General features: G+C 56.3%; 2 protein-coding genes across 3 annotated transcripts; one reads left to right on the forward strand and one right to left on the reverse strand.

Annotated features, from left to right (window-relative positions):
- Positions 1–1,819: 1,819 nt before the first annotated feature.
- Positions 1,820–4,104, forward strand: NKX6-3 (NK6 homeobox 3). Its single transcript, XM_039564355.1, has 3 exons — positions 1,820–2,405; positions 3,408–3,577; positions 3,654–4,104. Exons 1-3 carry the CDS (start codon positions 2,024–2,026, stop codon positions 3,882–3,884), a joined length of 783 nt encoding a protein of 260 aa, XP_039420289.1. The 5' UTR covers positions 1,820–2,023; the 3' UTR covers positions 3,885–4,104.
- Positions 4,105–7,923: 3,819 nt separating this feature from the next.
- GPAT4 (glycerol-3-phosphate acyltransferase 4) lies at positions 7,924–17,258 on the reverse strand. Of its 2 annotated transcripts, none has more exons than XM_039564337.1 (13): positions 17,218–17,258; positions 14,797–15,781; positions 12,197–12,266; positions 11,571–11,868; positions 11,413–11,487; positions 10,886–10,975; positions 10,678–10,771; positions 10,065–10,180; positions 9,784–9,839; positions 9,394–9,479; positions 9,046–9,174; positions 8,887–8,966; positions 7,924–8,307 (listed from the first exon to the last, which is right to left on the reverse strand). In XM_039564337.1, exons 2-13 carry the CDS (start codon positions 14,959–14,961, stop codon positions 8,199–8,201), a joined length of 1,368 nt encoding a protein of 455 aa, XP_039420271.1. In that variant the 5' UTR covers positions 14,962–15,781; positions 17,218–17,258; the 3' UTR covers positions 7,924–8,198. The 2 variants fall into 2 exon arrangements, with proteins under 2 accessions (XP_039420271.1, XP_039420270.1); XM_039564336.1 differs by having other exon boundaries at positions 14,797–15,965.
- Between the last annotated feature and the right edge of the window lie 149 nt (positions 17,259–17,407).

Genomic DNA, 17,407 nt, shown 5'->3' on the forward strand with positions numbered 1-17,407 from the left:
GGAGCTAGCAATAGCCAACAGCCGTGCAATACGCACCCCAGGCAAGGGCTTTGCAGGGACCCTGGCCTCCCTGCAAGGGAGGTTATAGCCCTGGATACTGACCCTCCCGGGACCAATCCCAGAGACGTGGGGGCTGCTGCCCCGGTGGCTGCGTTTTCTCCAGGTGGAATGTGCTGTGGCAGCAGCCTGAGCCCTGGGGCCACCTCAGACCAGCTGCTCTAGCAGGAGAGCAGCACTGGGCAGAGCTGCCCAGGCAGCTCAGAGTCAGGGAGTAGATTGAACCTGTGGTAATACTTGACCCCAGGAGCGCAGGGTGCAGGTAGCGGCACTTGGTCCTACATCCCTGATCCTGTCCTTTACCTAACTGATGTGGGGACCTGGCCTTTGTAGCACAGTGATGTGGGGACCCCCTGCTCTTTCTCCTGGAAGTGGCCATGGACCTGCTTTGCAGAGTCTGGGTTTATTCTCTGTGGCCAGGTGCAGAACAAGCGCACCTCCAGCTTCAGGCCATGGGATGGTGGCCTTGGCAGGGCAACCCTGCCTTTCAGTGGGCGTGCATCTGCTGGGAGAGCTCCTGCCTGCCCTGTGGCCAAGAATAAGCCTCGCTGCAGCGAAGCAACTGACCCAGCTTAGCCTTGGAGAGCAAAGCAGTCCCTTCCCCACCCCAAAGTTGAGCCATATAGGCACAGACTCTCCGTCCATCACCCTTGCTGCGTACAATAACCTCCCTAGACCCACTGCAACAGCTGACTCCGTAGCATCACCCTAGAGTTGTATGTGGGTCCAGTGCTTTGGCCTTGTGTATGCCATAGGGAATGTGCTGTGCTGCAACTGTGCCAGGCACCTGCAGTGACATTGCTTTGCGCTCAGATTGCTTGTAGGGCTGGTAGGGGGAGGCTGCACCCAACATTGAGCCTAGAGAATGCTGCAGTCTGCACACTAGAAGCTTTTTAGAAGTTTTAAAAAATTACTTTTATTTTCTTTTTTTAATTGTTATGGAAACAAGCCTTTTGGATTTCCCTGTCTTAGGTCCTGATGTATAGATCATTTCCCTGTACACCAGCTATCAGACTACGAATTAATAAATAAATCAACACAAACAGTGTCTCATCTCTGCTTTTCCAAAGGTGGGGAAGATGGAGACCCCGGGGGTGGGTCCCCTCTGTCCGTACCCTATTGCCGGGAGGGTGGGGGCGGCCGTGGGAGTGGCGGCTGCTTTTGCTCTGCCGTTCGTGGGGAAGTTGAAGGGAGCAGGAACGTGCGCACCCCCGAGGGGCTGCGGCGGCCTCTCCAGGGTGGGCGAGGGGGGAAGCGGCCATGCCGTCGGTGCCACTGGTACCCCCAGCACTGCGGCGGGTGTGCCGGGGGCAGCGGCGCTACTGAGTCTCCGCCCGAGAGGCCCGGCCGAGATCACCGGTCCGACCGGCGCTGTCCAGCGTCCGCGCTCCCCGCGCTCCAGCCCTGTATCCTATCCTATCCTATCCTATCCTATCCTATCCTATCCTATCCTATCCTATCCTATCCTATCCTATCCTATCCTATCCTGTCCTGTCCCGTCCCGTCCCGTCCCGTCCCGTCCCGTCCCGTCCCGTCCCGTCCCTCCCGCCGCCGCCGCCGCCGCCGCCGGTGTTCAAAGCGCAATTTGTCTGGGCCGGGCCAATGGCGCGCTGCCCCTGAGGCGCAGCCAATGGCGGCCGCGGCCGTCGAGGCCCGGCCAATGGGCGCGCCGCCCGCAGCCCCCCGGCCAATGGGTGCGCGTTATTCTAATCGGCCTCGTCTTTATCAGAGAAATGTTGGCGCTGCCCAAGCCCAAGTTGAGGGTCCGGGGCCGGAGCCTGTGCGGGGTCACGGGGCGCTTCCCACGCTGCCCGCGGCCCCGGCCCCCGCCAGGATCCCAGTGCCAGCCAGGCGCCCACGGGCCAGGGCGGACTCTGGGGCCCTGGAGCCCCCAGGCCAGTGGTAATGGGCCAGCCATCGCGCCTCCGGGGTTCCGGGCTCTGAGGGCCGCCTCGGTGCTGGAGCTATGGATGCCAACCTGCCAGGCACCTTTCTGCTCAACGGCCCCTCGCTGGGCCCCTTCCCCGAGGCTAAGGCGCCTGTTTGCCAGTACTCAGTGCAGAGCTCCTTCTACAAGCTGGGACCCCCCGGACTGGGTGCCCAGCTGGCTGCTGGCACCCCCCACGGAATCTCCGACATCCTCGGCCGGCCCGCGGCGACACCGAATAGCAGTGTCCTCCCTGGCTACCCCCACGCGGGCGGATTTAACGGACTGAGCTCCCCGGGCGTCTATTACGGGCCCCAGGTGGGCGCCCTCCCCAAGGCTGGTGGCGAGTACCTGCCGCGGGGACGGAGCTGCTGGGCGGAGGCGGCCCCGGAGTGGCGGGGCGGCCGGCAGTGCGGCGGCCGTAAGTACAGTGGGCCCAGAGCGGCTGGGTGGTGGGTGGTTGGGTGCAGCAGCTGATGGGCAACTTGCAGAGCCCTGACCCATCGGCACTAGGGCAAAGGCATGGGGCAGGCTGTGTCTTCTCCATTGCCCTGCACGAGACACGGCTGGTTGGCCAGCAGGCTGCCCGAGGACAGCGGGAAAGGCCCCAGTGCCAGAGCTGCTGGACCTCAAACGGTGGCAGAACTTTTGGCTCAAGGGCACGGGCGGCTTTAATGACAAATACTAATTCTTTGCCCCCAGGGAGCCACAGCTGGCAAGGACAGGCAGAGCCTTCTGACTTACAAGATATCCCGGTTGCTCAGACAGCCTCACTGGGGGTCAGTGACTGTTTTAGCTCAGGGCAGAGACAGGCAGGATGGCCAGCCCTGAGCTGGCTGCACTGCCTTCCTGGTAGAGAGCTGGCAGGGGAATTGCAGAGCATGTTGCCACTGCTCCAGAGGGTAGGTGGGATGGGTGCATCCACTGTCCCGGGGGAAGCCCCGCGAGGCTGGGTGCAGCTGCTCAGAACCTGCAGCTCTGGTCCCCTTCACCCCTTTGCCGGTGATGATTTTGGAGCAGATTGGGTTAGGCAGTTTGGCTATCTGCTCCTGGCACAGCTACTAGCCCATGTTCAGCCATGCCTGTCACGCATCCTGCAAGGTGTGGGGCATGGGTGCTGCATGGCTCTGGGGTAAAGCACTGTTGATAGCGACCCTTACCCTCTCACCACAGCCACTTAGCACTGTCCTTGATCAGGAGGTGCATAGCCCAGCGCTGGCCCTGTGGGATCTGCACAGTGGGCAGCTCAGCCCTCCTGGGATGGGGCTGAAGCCCTGAAGCAGGAATACAGTTTTAATTTGGAGGGGAGCAGGTGTGGAGGGACTCTTTGGTCACTGAGGGCTGGTGAGTGTGGACAAGCGGAGAGCTGTCCAGAGTCGTGGGCTGCCAAGAGCTCACCCACTTCTCTCTTCCTCTCCTGTAGCCCCTGCTCACTTGGCTGACAGCATCCATAAGAAGAAGCACACGCGCCCAACCTTCACGGGACACCAGATCTTTGCTCTGGAGAAGACTTTTGAGCAGACCAAGTACCTGGCAGGTCCGGAAAGAGCACGGCTGGCCTATTCTCTTGGTATGACTGAGTCTCAGGTGAAGGTGAGTATTGGTCCCTGTGTGGCATGGGTTGCGCAGCATGATGGCCGCTAACTGAGCTGGGCCCACGGGGCAACAGGTCTGGTTCCAGAACCGACGGACCAAATGGAGGAAGAAGAGTGCCCTGGAGCCCTCCTCATCCTCGCAGCGGGCGGGGGGCTCTGGCGGAGACCGGGCGACCTCTGAGACCGAGGACGATGAGTACAACAAGCCTCTGGACCCAGACTCAGATGACGAGAAGATCCGACTGCTGCTGAGGAAGCATCGTGCGGCCTTCTCGATGCTGGGCTTGGGCACGCACAGCGGCTGAGCACCAGCATAGCCTGCCCCTCTGGGCTGGGGGGTGACTGGCCTGGCCACCTGCATCCTGCCAGCGGGTGACTCCCCTCACCAGCAGGTGCCTGGCTGTTGGGATGGGGTGGCTGAAAGCTGGATGGGGAGCATGGCTTGCAGGGCTGGGAGCAGCACACGTGGGTAGTGTCAGGTGCAGCCCTGTTACAGGCGTTGATGAAATAAAGGTCCCAGTCAAGTCCCAGCACTTGTTTCGTGGGCATGCGGTCCAGGGTGGCCTTGTGAGGCTGGGCCAGAGAAGGGTTGGGGATAGGATGTGTACGGGGCAGGGCCTGCATGCCAGGCAGGGGAAGGGGCCATGCTGTGGTTCTTGTGTGTGGGGTAGGAAGTACCCACAGAAGCAGGTGAGCCCTGGAGATTTTCCCAGGGTTTTCTCTGGTTTGGGCGTGTACCAGCAGCAAGAGCTGCTGGTTCAAAAGTCACTCATTGGGGCCTCTTACTGGAAGCTCTTAGCAGCAAATAAATATCATTTATCTTAACAGTGTGAGTGAGAGCCCATTCACCTGTCGGGGCTGCAGGATTGATGTGGCATCAATAGCCCCAGTGTGTTTGCCTGCCAACCTGTTGGGTCCCCCCCTGCGCCGTGCTGCACCCCTGTGCAATCGGGGCTGCACATACAGACGTGTGTGTGCACATGGGGCTGTACACCCCTGCTCTGGCTCCCCATGGCTCACCAATGGCATGCCAGCTGTCCTTACCTGCTTAGGATGCCAGAGGCACTCCAGGCACAAGCACAGTACTGGGGGCCGGGCAAGCTTGGCAGTTGTTCAGCCAAGAGCCAGCTAAGTGCCAGCCAGGTGTAAGCAAACACGTGGGCTGTGTCTTGGAAGGAAATCAATAGGAGATAAGGTGCTGCCGGCCCATCAGGCACTGATTAGCAGCGTGGCACAGGCACAGAAGGGGTTGGAATGGGGCTGGTGAAGGGATACCCTTCCCTGAGGCTGCAGGCAGTACCTGCAACAGGCTGGTGGCCAAGTCCATGCCTGGGACAGCTGAAGCTCCTGAACCACTGGGACTTTTCAGTAGCCCTGAGCACCAGCCTTGTGTGGGTCTGCAGATCATTGCTGTACAACCTGCCAAGGCCCACACTTGGCTTAAAGCCCTCTTCAGTCTCTCACTGGGCTGTGGGCACTTTGCAAGGAGCCCTGACTGCTCAGTGCCCTTTTTCTAGGACTTGGGGGACTACAGTCCCTGTGTAGGTCCCTGTCCAACCCCCGCAGTGAGGGGGGGCTTGTAATGCTCCCTTCTCAGCCATGCAGCCCCTCCACTGCCTCCATGGGACAGATGCTGGGCCAGGACAGAGCTAATGGACCCTTTGCAAGGATGTTGGATGCCAGGTCTCATGGGAGCATGGTGCGTGGGGCTGGTGGCAGGGCTGGAAGAGACACATCGCTGTCTGCGGATAGAGCCAGTGCTCAGCAGGAGCAGGTTCCACATGGTGGGAGAAGTGAGGGGCTGCTGGTGGGATATTTTTTTAACATTTTCTAAGCTGCCCAGCTTGGCTGACAATTTTTAATGTACTAACTGCCTGGTCCAGTGAGCTGATTAATTGGTGCTGTGGAGATCAATACAAAACAGAAAATTAAAACAATTTTAAAGTGATTAAGTAGTTTAACACCTGTCTGATGCCACGTCAGGGCTGGGAGACAAATAAAGCAGGTGGCAAAGGGCCTGCTGGAGCCAGGGAGAGTGACAAATGGCTGCTGCAGCCTGGCTGCCCCGTGCATCCCCACATTGAGACAGGACCCCAAACAGTGCTGATCCATGCAGGGCCCCAGCCCAGTAGCCAGGACCAACCCCTTCTCCTCCCCATGCTGCCCACTGTGGCTCCCACATTCCCACTGGCCACCTGCTGCTGCAGCAGAGTGGTGCCCCATCAGTGCTGGGGTCTTGACAGGAGCAGTCAGCAGTGAGCACCAGCTCTGCCCACCCTGTGCCTGGTGCCAGGCAGCCTCAGGCTGCGTGGGCAGAGCCGGGAGCCAGCTGCGCCGGGGGCGCGAGCACAGGCAGGCCGGCCTGGCAGGCAGATGGATAGCAGCTCCGTTTCAATTCTGCATCCCTTTTCTCCCAGACAAACCCCGTCGGATTTTCATAAATCAAAGCGCCACACTGTTTAATAAAAATTTATTGACTTACAAGTGATTATTTATCAAAAGGCCATTAATAGCGGCTTCGGGAATGATGTGCTACTGGGTGGTGCGTGGAGACTAATAGCAAATCAATGCCAGCATCCGGGCAGAATGCATATGAGGGCTCCTGGCCCCAGTGGGGTGCACGGCTGCTCCAGCCGGAGCCAACAGCCCCTACCCTGTGGGCCGCCCAGTGCTCCCCCCCTGGTTATTTATCGCTTACAAATGACATGATCGATACTTTTAATCTAGAGCTAAATTTATTAACTTTCTCATCGGAGAGAGACATATTGACTGGGGGCATGGGGTGGGAGAGCCAAGGAAAGATGGATGTGTGCCTCCTAACCTGTCCAGCCAGCTCCTTGCCTGCTGTGGAGCGTCCTGAACACTGCTGGGGATGGTCCCCAAGCACAGCAGGATGGCTGGAGGTCCCACAAAGCTGAGGAGGGTTCTGCATGTCACCATGGTGTCAGGGACAGGGAACCTAACTGCAGGCAGGAGACTTGGGGGGCACCTGCAGCTGGGTCCAAGCGCCTGAGGACACAGCAGGGGGGCGGGGGAGGCCTGTAGTCTTTGCCCGTGCCTGAAGGAAATGTCTGTCCCACCCCCAGAGAGGAGAGCTCTGGGGACACAGCCCTTGAGAGGGCTCAGGAGTGGCTGCTGAACGGGGAGAAGTGAAGGAGAGCCTGAAGACCCTGCCTGGGCAACAGGGACGGGCAGGCAGCAATGTCCATGTCCCCAGCAGAGTTGTGACTCCAGCTGCAGCTTGGCACATGGGGAAGGGCCATCCACAGTACCCAGTGAGCATGGCACTGCCTCAGCAACCCCTGGCTCGCTGTGGCTCCCTCCAGAGCTCGCCACACCACAGCACGGTGCAGGGGTCTTCATCCAAATGGGCCCTGAGCAAGAGAAAAGCTTCGCAAGCCTTGCGGCCAAAGTTCCATCAGGCAAAGAAAAATAAAGCACAGGGAAAATCCAGATTTAAGGCCACTTACACAGAACAGCTGTCCTCACCTGGCATAGCAGATGCCCTCCCCAGCAAACAACACTTGAGGTACAAAGGAGGCACTTTGGTAACTGCCTTCTCCAGAGTGCTAGAAAATGCAAGCAGGCTTCAGCAGGTAGCAGTGAAATAGCTCTTGCTTCTAAGAGCAGAGAACCCAGTGTAAGTGCTCAAGTTTGTAGGAATGTAAGGAAAATGGGAAAGTACATGGAACAAATGCTCAAATGCAAGTTGTTTTACTGAATAATTTACTTGCAGAGCAGAAAGGGGCACCACCACCGGCACAAGATTTCAGTTTTCTTGCAACAAGTTGATACTATCCATGTGTGTGTTGGTGCATGACAAGGTCAGATGCCACCGTTTCCCTCAGCAGACATTTGAAAAGGGATATGCTGCCCCAGCCATGAAGTCTTGGGCTCTCCTACACACCCTAGGCTCCCACTATAGCACGTACAGATTCCTAAGGAGCCCCACCTGCCACTCCAGTGACACCTGGCACCTCACAGCCCCAAGGGACAGAGGGAGGTTTCCAAGGAGTATGATCCTTACTGCATCAGGAGCAGCAAAGAGGCTGTTACTCAGACACCGTAGAAGCAACAGTCTGGGTCAAGCTGACATGAAGGTGGCAAAACAAAAAGATTTCTCCTGAAAGAGGATCTGGAAAGGGCCTGAGAGACCACATTCTGCTCCTAAGGGGTTTATGCCACACACACGAGGGGCACAGGCTCATGACGCCTCCCTTGGTTGTCAAGGCAGTCCATTTCAGCACAGCTCACTGGCTTTTGTGCTGTGGGAGACTTGTGACTGACACACATGCACATCACACCAGTCCTTCCCTGGGGCTGGACACACCAGATGGAAGCACATGACACTGTAAGAGTTTCATTTAATACTGCCCCTGCAAGGGGCTTCACTGTAACAGTAACGAGAAGGCATCTTTGCCATGAGCTGCCAAGGGCCTAAAGACTCCAGGCAGTAACAGTGCCTCCAGGAAACAACAGCCAGAGGATGAAAGAGCGAGTCCAAGCAGCTCTGGAGTAGCCCAAGTCCAAAGATTCGGAGTTGCTCCAGACAAGCCCTGGCTGGTGCTGGAGGCAGAGGGCTTTGACCAGCCCCGGTGGCAGTGCTGGAGGCAGCAGACTCAGGAGCGGCTCCGGTCTTCATGGCTGCCTACAATCATTTTGCTGTAGAGTTTCTGTTGCTCCTCCTTGAACGCGTCTTTCACCTTCTCCCTTTTCAGTCCTCCATCCCTGGGGAGAGAATCATATCAGAGAGGCTGCAGGCAGGCACCATCTTTGGCTGGGACTGCTCAGGGCAAGTCAGAGTTCCAGTGAGTGCTGACATCTGCCCATGTACCACACGCTGCCAGGGCACACTGCAGACCACCTGTCCCTGAAGGGCACCACTTTCTTACCTGGTTCTGCCAGGAGCTTCCCCCATGGCCCTGCAATGTGTTCAAAATAGCAACTCTGCCAGAAACGTGAACTACTCTAGTACCACTACAGGAGACTGCCTGCCTGCCTCCCAGGCTCTGAGACTTCAGTGCCTGGGAAAGCAAGTTCCCAAGCTGAACACACCTTGCTGAGCAGAAACAAGTCAAACCCAGGGCATCCCAATGCAAGCTACAATCGCAGAATGAAGCCCTGATGCCCAGCATACAGAAGAAGCAAAGACTTTGGTCCCTACTACAGAAGAACACTCCTCCATGGGCCTGCTCTACCCTAAGCAAGAAACAAATGGAGCTCTTGCCATGGAGCCCATGAGCACATGCCATGACCCAGAAACAAGGAACTCTGCCACCAGGAAGAGAAAAGCCTGCCTGGACTCACCAGAGCAGATCCACAAGGCCCCCCTGCCTGGCAATGGCTGACTTCACTCGATTGGCAAACTGCACTGCGTCCTCTTCAGGCTGTGGCAAAGCAAGACTGTTCAGCAGGAGTGAAGGGCAAAACAGGAAAGCAATCAGAGATAGGCTGGGTTCACCTTACCTGCCTGGTCATTGGGGGCAAGTACCAGACACTGCAGACGATGGCCCAGCTGGTCATCATCCTGAGGAGGTAGGTCACCATGCCGTATTTGCTGCTGTTCCAAAAGGCATCTCCAAACTGTGGGTCATACTACAAAGGCAGAAGAGTTCACGGAAGTCAGGCAGTGGTTGCACCCTCTCTGAGGCTCCAACTTCCACCCCAAACTGAGCTACAGGTCAGCTCTCCCAAAGCACTACATGGAGTGACCTCAGCTTTCCTGTACCCTCAGACCAGGCTGGATTAGGTTGCCAAGACAGAGATACAGAGGGACAGACAGACTTGTGACCTAAGAACATTGCCTTCTCATACCTTGATGGCTACAGGGTAAACTGTGGCTCCAATTTCAAAGCTCCCCTTTTTGAACATCATCACAGATGTGTTGTTGATGCATGTTCCTGTAAGAGACAAGCACAATCTTAACTTTCCTCTCCAAGTCAGTTCAGAAGTCTAAGCTACAGGCTTAAGGGCAGGGCCACAGGAACCCAGCAACTCTCCCCTAACTCTCAGTCCATGCTCTGTTCTCTGTGTGCACAGAATGGGTCATCAGGACATCATGTATGACTCCTGCATTCTGGGCTCACTCAGCTCTAAAGACACAATGTCCCTTTTGTCTCAGTGAAGGGTTTCAAGCCCTTGGCTGTGTAAGAAGGAAAGCAACAGAGATGCAGGTGCTTGTCTGTCTGGCGTTGTTGCACTCACCTTCTGGAAAAATAAGAATGGGCAATTTGCTTTTGTCCTGGGCATGTTCTGTGAGCCTAAACAGAAGAGTGTCAAAAATTAGCAGAGAGGACAGAAGCTCTCACTAGCAATCCACACAGCATATAGTCCTTAACCTGCAGTCACCAGGGACTATCAGGGCACCAACAACAGAGGCACAATCTCCCAGCACCTATGAGGCCATGCAGTGTCCTCATCCAAGGGAGGTGAGCGCTACCTCCCCCAGCCTTCAGACCCACCCCTGCAGCCAGCGACTGTCACACCTTCTGGCGACGAGGTGACGATCTTTGACCTCAGAACGTTCGAACCAGACATGGGGACAAGCTTTCACCATGGCTCTCTGTATCACACCCATGAGCCCTCCATGGATCTGACCCACCTGGACAGGGCAAGAAGACACAAGTTACAAGACCTGGGCACGCATGAAAGCCAAGGCAGCACCCGGTTTCACAGCCAAACTGAGGTTCATTGTTGCTGCCTGTTCTGAGCTTCCCCTCCACCTTCCTACCCCTACGCTGGAAAGGCTAAGAGGAAAAGTCCCACGCTCTGACTTGCAAGACAGATACAGCAAACCCCAAGTGCTTTCCCCATGGCAGGAGGTCCAGCTGGGGAAGCACTTTGCTCTTCCAACAACAGCAAAGCCTAGAGCTCTTCTTGCAAAGCTGCACCAACAGACCCCTGGTGCTTTGAGTTCCAGGCTGAGCTTGCACAAACACCACGTACAACAGAGTCTGACAGTGCCCTGCCATGTCATGCAGGGAAAAGTAGTTCTGCATGCTCAAAGGACTCTTGCTGCCTACTTCCTGCCCCACAACATGCTTGCTTGCTCCCTCCATGCAGGCGACCAAGCCCGAGCAGGCAGAGCTGGTGCCTTACCATCGCATAGTAGCCATCACTGGCCAGGATGATCACATCAATGGGGGAGGTGTGATTGGCCACACAGATGCCTCCATTTCGGGGTCTGTTTTCTCTAGATGCAAAACAAAGGTAGAGGTGAAGAAAGAGGAAGGAAGCATGAGGCCTACATAAGGCCTGGCATGGAGAACCTCCTGGGCAGGGACAGCCTAGAGCAGACAGGCCTTACCGGTCGTGGTAGGTGATGATGGCTGTGAGGGCACGCACGCAGATCCGGTAACACATCAGGTGGACATGTTTGCTCAGGAAGTCCTTACACCTGCAGCCCAGGACAGAGACCATCACTCCCCAGTCCTACAATCTCCCCGTAACAGTGCCACTCAGCTCAGCTGCCCCAGGCCCTGAGATCCAGCCAAGCCTTCAAGTCTTTGCTACTGAAACATGTTCTGAGCTTTGCTGTCAATTTACGATCACTGATTCTTAAGTCACGAGAATAAAATTTTGGCCTTTGCTCTTTTCTGCTATTACTCTTTTCAGAGGCCAGGACCAAGTGCTCTGCCACCGGCTTAGTGCTCACATCTAGGCCCTTTGTTGAAAATTACAGGGTGTCCATTCCTGAGAGGCCACAGCTGCCACAACCACCTGCTGTGTCTGCAGGTGGCAGAACAGAAAGCCTTGCAGGAAAATTTCAGGATTATCAGGTCTCAAACTGCACGAAGTTCTCCCCATCTGCTCTTCCCTTGAAGATGAACTCACCTTCCATTTGGCAAATATCCCACCACTGTGGTACCAGTCACCAACAAGCTGATGCCAGTAAAGGCCAGGGCTATCCTGCAGAAAGAGGGAAACTATATGCTAGCAAAACCAGGCCACCAGCACCCCCTTGGCAGGCAGGTCCCTGCACCAGCACTCACCTGAGGGGCAGAAGGAAGCAGTAGCGGATGAGCACACCGAGTCCCCAGAGCACAGTGAGGCGCAGGCTGATATACTGGAAGTTGTAGTTGGTCCTGCTGAGCAGGTTCCAGGACTCCAGCTCTTCAGCTGAGAACCTCTTGGTCACTTCATCATCCATGATGGTCTCGATGCCTTTGCGGCAGAAATAGAAGATATCTGAGAGCTCAAATTCAGGGGTGTCCAGGGCTTTGCCACTGCCACTCCGGCGGATCTCCTTGATCTCCTCCTCCAGTGATGTTGGCTCCTTTGCAATGATACCTGCAACACACCATAGGCAGCTCTGAGAAAAGTGTGACTTGCCCGCTCAAAGAGAGACGAAAGCCAAGGCCCTTCCTCACCCGCCCTCCTCAGAGCCTCCTTCCTTTCTCCAGTCCAGACAGGCATAAACCAGTCCTCCCCACTATCTAGAAATGAAGCACTCACAGGGTGCTTCCCTGCCCTTCCTTGTGAAACAGAGTTCTCTAGAACTCCCTCCTACTGGAAAAGACTTCCCAGCAGACTTCAGCTGCTCAGAGACACCACATTTACTCCACCTCCCCAAAAGAATTTTGAACTCCCTGTGTACCCATGCAGGGCAGGATCTCACCATTGACATACGGCTTGTACAATGGATGGTTCTTCTCCTTGGCACCACGCTCTATTCTCAGTGTTGCCCACTGCAAGACAGACAGGACAACCAAGATTTGCAAGGCCTATAGCTCCACAACACTGCCCATTTTACAGCTGACTTTCAGGGGAGAAGATGGGGCTAAAGCAGGAGGCTTCCACACAGAACTGAAAGAGTTAGTGATGAACCCAACTGAACTGAGGTGAAGCAGAAACTGGCCTGGGAAGCAGGGAGTGCCAGAGGGAAGAAGAGTGCTCAGTGATGAGATGGCACAGCAAGATTTTCTGCAGTTTCTGTGACCTCTCAGCTCTGCTGCACCTTGCACGTGGTTGCCACTGCACAGCTTCTGGCTGAGCTGTGCCTCCTGCTGGGGTGTCTGCACCAAAGCGTAGGAAGCTGGTTGGGGGACCAGCGCTATTTTTCAACCCTTGTTTCTTCTAAATTCAAAGCGGAGACTGTGTTTTCAGGTTGCTGCTGAAAACATCAGGCTGATGATGGAATGGGATCCTTTCCCCTCTGATTCAGCTAATAGCTGCTGCTGCTTCTCAGCTCAGCAATCCACCCAAAACAGCAGCAGCAAGCACCCTCAGACAGCTGGCTGCCAAATCCTGCGCCAGGACTACTTGTTCTCTCAGCTAATTTTCAAGGGCACCAGCACAAACTGCAGGCTGGATTTCTGTGCAGCTTTCCTGCCTGCCCTCCACGTAACCTTCACGGCCTGTAATCCATATAGGTCGGGAAGGACAAACTTCTGAAGGAGGAAGACTTGTGTACAACATGCTTATCCGTGAAGAAGGGGAAGTTGCTGGGAACTCTGGCATCCTAATCTAAGCCCATGCCAGCAGCAGATCAGGAGGCAGCAATGAGGGAATGCTAATTGCATACGGAGTGTCCTGCTCACCTCGCAGCTGCCTCTGCCAGCAGCTAGAACTCCAGGATTGCAGAAGATTGCCTAGATACTACCATCCCAGAAGTCAGGAGAGGAGCTCTGACCTCGCGTGAGCTAAGCAGCCTATGGAGAAGGCATTCTTTGCAAGCCCAGCACATCTCCATCCTGACTGTGGCAGCAGCAAACCCAGCCTCCCACCTGAGAGGCAGCAGGCAGGTGCCCTCCCTCCCCAGCAACACAGGTGTGCTGCTGCCAGCCAGGCCTCACAGCTCAGGCTGTGTCCCACAAGCTGTCAGACTCTGCCACGCTCTCACATGCTGCCCCTCTGGCCTCAAGAGCTGGGAAAGTATTTTTGGTAAATAATAGCCCTCCAAAATACAATTCTGAATGGTCAAACTTAATAAGTGAATTTTCCACCAAATCAGTGACCAGTTGTGCATGAGTGCTCCTCTATCCCACCACTAAGATTCTTTAATAAAAACTGAAACAGACTTCCCAGTCTTTTCAGAAAAATAGTTTCAAACACCAATATAGGTACTGAGAGTAAATGTTCCTGAATTGAAGGAAGGGGGGAAAAAAAAAGAAAACACTGTGAAAAGTTCCATTTTTTTCTGCCCACTTCAGTCAGTAGATTTGTAGTAAGGTCTTCAGATATCTGTATTAATGAAGCCCCTCACAAAGCCCAAGGTCTTCCCATTTACACCTCAGGCTTTTGGGAGGACTCAGAGTTTAAAGAGCTGAACACTGTGAGCTCCAGGGCTGTCTTCGCAAGCTAACCAGTACAGGAATACTCTGGGGACAACCAGCCCTGTTCAAACAGCAGTAGCTGTACCATGCATCCTTTAGCAGCATGAACTCCACATTTAAGAGCCTAAAACCTCCATAGAAAGCACTTTGCCCTTCACCTGGGCTGCCAGGGTAGAGTGGTGTAGGCTTTACCTACTACTCTTAGTAGATAAAAAATTCTGGTCTGGTCAGGGACTTGCTTCAAGAGATGCTGGCTCAGAGACAGCCCATAAAATTAGTCCACCAAAGGCAGGCAAGGGAACAGCATGACAACAAGCTGGAAAATTCCACTTGGCCTCTCTGTGCCAAGAGGGTCGGCAAGGGCTGCTGGTTGTCCTCCAAGGCGGCAGGTCCAGACACGGCTCAGTAGGCGACGCTCCAGGACAGAAGCATGTTGAGAGCTCTGGGTTCTGGCCACAGACCACTCAGGGCTTGCAGGACAAAAGGCTTGCTTCCTGCCGTACCTCCTCTGCTTTTGCTTCATCCAAATGTGTCCTGGAGAGGAGCAACCTGCTGGCTGCAGTCTGGTCCCTCCCCATCACACCTGACACCAAGCTGTACCAGCACTCCGCCTTGCCTGGGACACGAACTCCTCCAAGCTACCCCTCAGATCCTGCTGCACTCCTGCCGACTGCCAAGTCTAGCCTTGCTAGACTATTTCTTTAATTGAAGACTTACTAGATTAATTACAGGGAAAAAACAGCCCACAGACAAGAGGTCTTGTAAGCTGCATTTGGCTGAGATGAGCCAAACAGGTCAACTGGCAGCAGCACGACACCAACAGCCCAACCTTCTACTCCAGTCACCCACAACGCCCTCCTGAGGCAAAAGCCTCTCTTCCTACCATGACCATGCCTGGACAAACCTCTGCAAACACACAGAACATTCTGAAAACATGACTTACCTGAAAAATCTTTAATAAAGTTTTCATGTAAACCTTGCGGATGCCAAAGGAGACTCCAAAAATTGCTGGCACGATGATGAAAACCAGAAGCAGAGTGAAGAGGACAGTTATGGAAATCCCCAAGAGATTAACCACTAGGCTGTCAAAGGGGAGCAGGAGGAACATGGTGAAGGGCCCAGGCAAGGCTGGTGCCCTGCAGCCAGACAGAAGGGCTGCTTGCAGCAATGAACCAGTCCTCCTGTTACTCAGCAACAGTCTCACACATGCACCGAGTCTGCAGCCTGCTCAGAGACCCCATTCCAAAGTTCACACCCTTTTGGGGCTCTGAGAGAGAGAATGCAACAGGATCAGGGAGAGCACTTGGGTAAACAAGCCAACAGTCTGCCAGGAGCTCAGGTGAGTTCAGACGGTGCAGCCCAAAGAGCTCAGAGGAGATGGTGCACACACACTGGTTTGTCCATGGGCGTGTGGTGGGCTCGGCAGCAACACGACTGCAGGAACAGATCCCTTCCCGGGCTGCCACTGAGCAAGTCCTGCCGTGGGGCAGCTTGTGGAGAATCTGGCAGCAGAATCCCCTCCTGGCTGCTGAGAGCATGCAGAGTCTCTTCAGAGGGACAAGGTGGAGTCCATCCCTGAGCCTGCATTGGAGGAGATCGAGGGAGTTGGCACTCAGAGGAGCCTACCGTATGTGGAGCTATTATTGTTCTCCCCACGAGGACATGCGCACCAGCACGGGTCCTTGCATGACGCCTGGAACAAGTTTAATTCTGGAGGCCCCTGGCATCCACTCACGCTGAAGGGTCATTACAGCCACAAATGAAGCCTGTGTCCCTGGAAAGCTTTCAAACAGCAAGTTGGGTTTCTTGGCAGACGTGGCACTCACATGCCACCAGCGGCACTGAAGGAGAGCAACTGAAGTCAGCAGACCGGAGAGATGTCAACGCAGAGAGGGTGGCAGGATGCCAGAGACAGTGGGCTCTGAAACCTGGAAGGCAGTACTTGGGCTGAGGTCACACCATTCAGAGCAGCTCCTGAGACACAGCAAGACTGAGACTGGTACTCTGGCTACTGCCTGTCACCGTCACTTGGGAATCACCTCCTGTTGCCATTCATCCTGTATTTTCATACCATGCACACCTCAGATGGAGCAGACTCATCCAGAACCACACCTACGGCACAGGATGCTGCAATCAGGTCCCAAGTACAGGAAAGGAGTGACAGAAAACCCTTCCTCATGACAAAGATCTTATCACGTCCCTCATTTCAGGGGCACCTGAGAGAAATGAGGAAGCCAGGTACCCAGATTCCTGGGAAGGCATCACTTCCTCTGCTCCTGTACATCTCATCCCCAGTGACACAGGGCAGATTTATAAACAGTTCAGGACAGGAAGTTAGCCTAAGGGGACAATTACTGCTGATGATTAGTCAAAGAGGAACTTGCTGGGGCACAGGGACCAGTCAAAGGTCACACACCCACAGGGCCAACGGTGGCTTGTGATAAAAATTGAGTCTGCTTGGAGGAGACCCCTGTCTGGACACCACCTTCGCCTGGCTACGGAGTCTCAGCCTGAGGATGGGATTTAACAGGTACCTGACAAGCACACATGGCAAAGGAGAGTCTGTAAGGATCCTCTTGTTCCCCTGTACACTACGTTCCAGCTGCTGGTTACACACTGCTGTACCAGTGATGTTAAGAATACTGTTAGTGCTTCAAAGGCATATACACAGACCACGTACTGGGAGAGGCAGCTCCTCAGCCACACGTGCAGCTGCCCATTATGCCACAGCTGTCACCCATGAGAACCAGGACTCATGCTGGTAAACTGGCCAGACCGGCCCTCTGAGCCGGCAGCCGCGGTTGTGAGGGGTCAGCTATTACTGTCCTGCACCATGTCACCCGCCACGGCAGAGCCCACGTGTGCCGCTGCAGTCCGGCCCGCGGGCTCCCGGAGCCGCCCCGCCCCGGGGCACAGCCGGGCGGGCCTGGCAGGCACAGAGAGCGCAGCCCACACCGCTGTTTCGGGGCTGCAGCGATTGACCACCGTCCGCCCGGTCGGCAGAGCAGCGTAACGGCCCGCCCGAGGCCAGGGCGGCTGCAGCGAGACCGGGGGCGGCGGCGAGGGTCGCTCTCAGCTCTTTTCCCCAGGAGCGCGGCGGATCACGGCAGGGCTGGGTCTCGGCCCTCCCGGCGACCTTCGTCCTCGGTGTGCGCGGGGCGGGGGCGCGCGGCGAGGCCGGCGCGAGGGGCACTGCGGCGCGGCCGCACCGCCACGGGGAGGCCGCGGTCCCGGGGATAACGGTGTGCGGGCGGGCCAGGCGCCGTCCGGGCGCCCCGGCCTCGCCGCGCGCCGCGCGGAGCGGCGGTGCCGGGCGGGTGCGGGGCGGGAGGGGGCGCGGGGGCCGCTCCGGGCGGTCACTCACCTGCTGCTGCCGCCGCCGCCGCCGCCGGGCCCCGCTCCGCCCCGCCACGTGCCGTGCGCGCCCCCGTACCGCGCTGCGTGCGTGACGCCAGCGCGCCGCCCGCGGGGCCGCGCCCGCAGGGCCGCCCCGCTCTCCGCCGACGGCAGAGGGCGCCTGCGCGACCGCGACGGGCCCCGGCCCCACCCCCCGC

This window comes from Corvus cornix, chromosome 22 (assembly GCF_000738735.6).
Source record: "Corvus cornix cornix isolate S_Up_H32 chromosome 22, ASM73873v5, whole genome shotgun sequence".
Taxonomy (NCBI): Eukaryota; Metazoa; Chordata; class Aves; order Passeriformes; family Corvidae; genus Corvus; species Corvus cornix.

Bases quoted from the DNA above. Each gene is read 5' to 3' on its own strand.
- NKX6-3 (XM_039564355.1), top strand. From the start codon at position 2,024: ATGGATGCCAACCTGCCAGGCACCTTTCTGCTCAACGGCCCCTCGCTG. The intron at 2,406-3,407 runs GTAAGTACAGTG...CCTCTCCTGTAG, and splicing joins CGGCCGGCAGTGCGGCGGCC to CCCCTGCTCACTTGGCTGAC. The intron at 3,578-3,653 runs GTGAGTATTGGT...ACGGGGCAACAG, and splicing joins TGACTGAGTCTCAGGTGAAG to GTCTGGTTCCAGAACCGACG.
- GPAT4 (XM_039564337.1), bottom strand. From the start codon at position 14,961: ATGTTCCTCCTGCTCCCCTTTGACAGCCTAGTGGTTAATCTCTTGGGG. The intron at 11,488-11,570 runs GTGAGTGCTGGT...CTCTTTCTGCAG, and splicing joins TGCTTCCTTCTGCCCCTCAG to GATAGCCCTGGCCTTTACTG. The intron at 8,967-9,045 runs GTAAGGTGAACC...GCTTTGCCACAG, and splicing joins TGCCCCCAATGACCAGGCAG to CCTGAAGAGGACGCAGTGCA.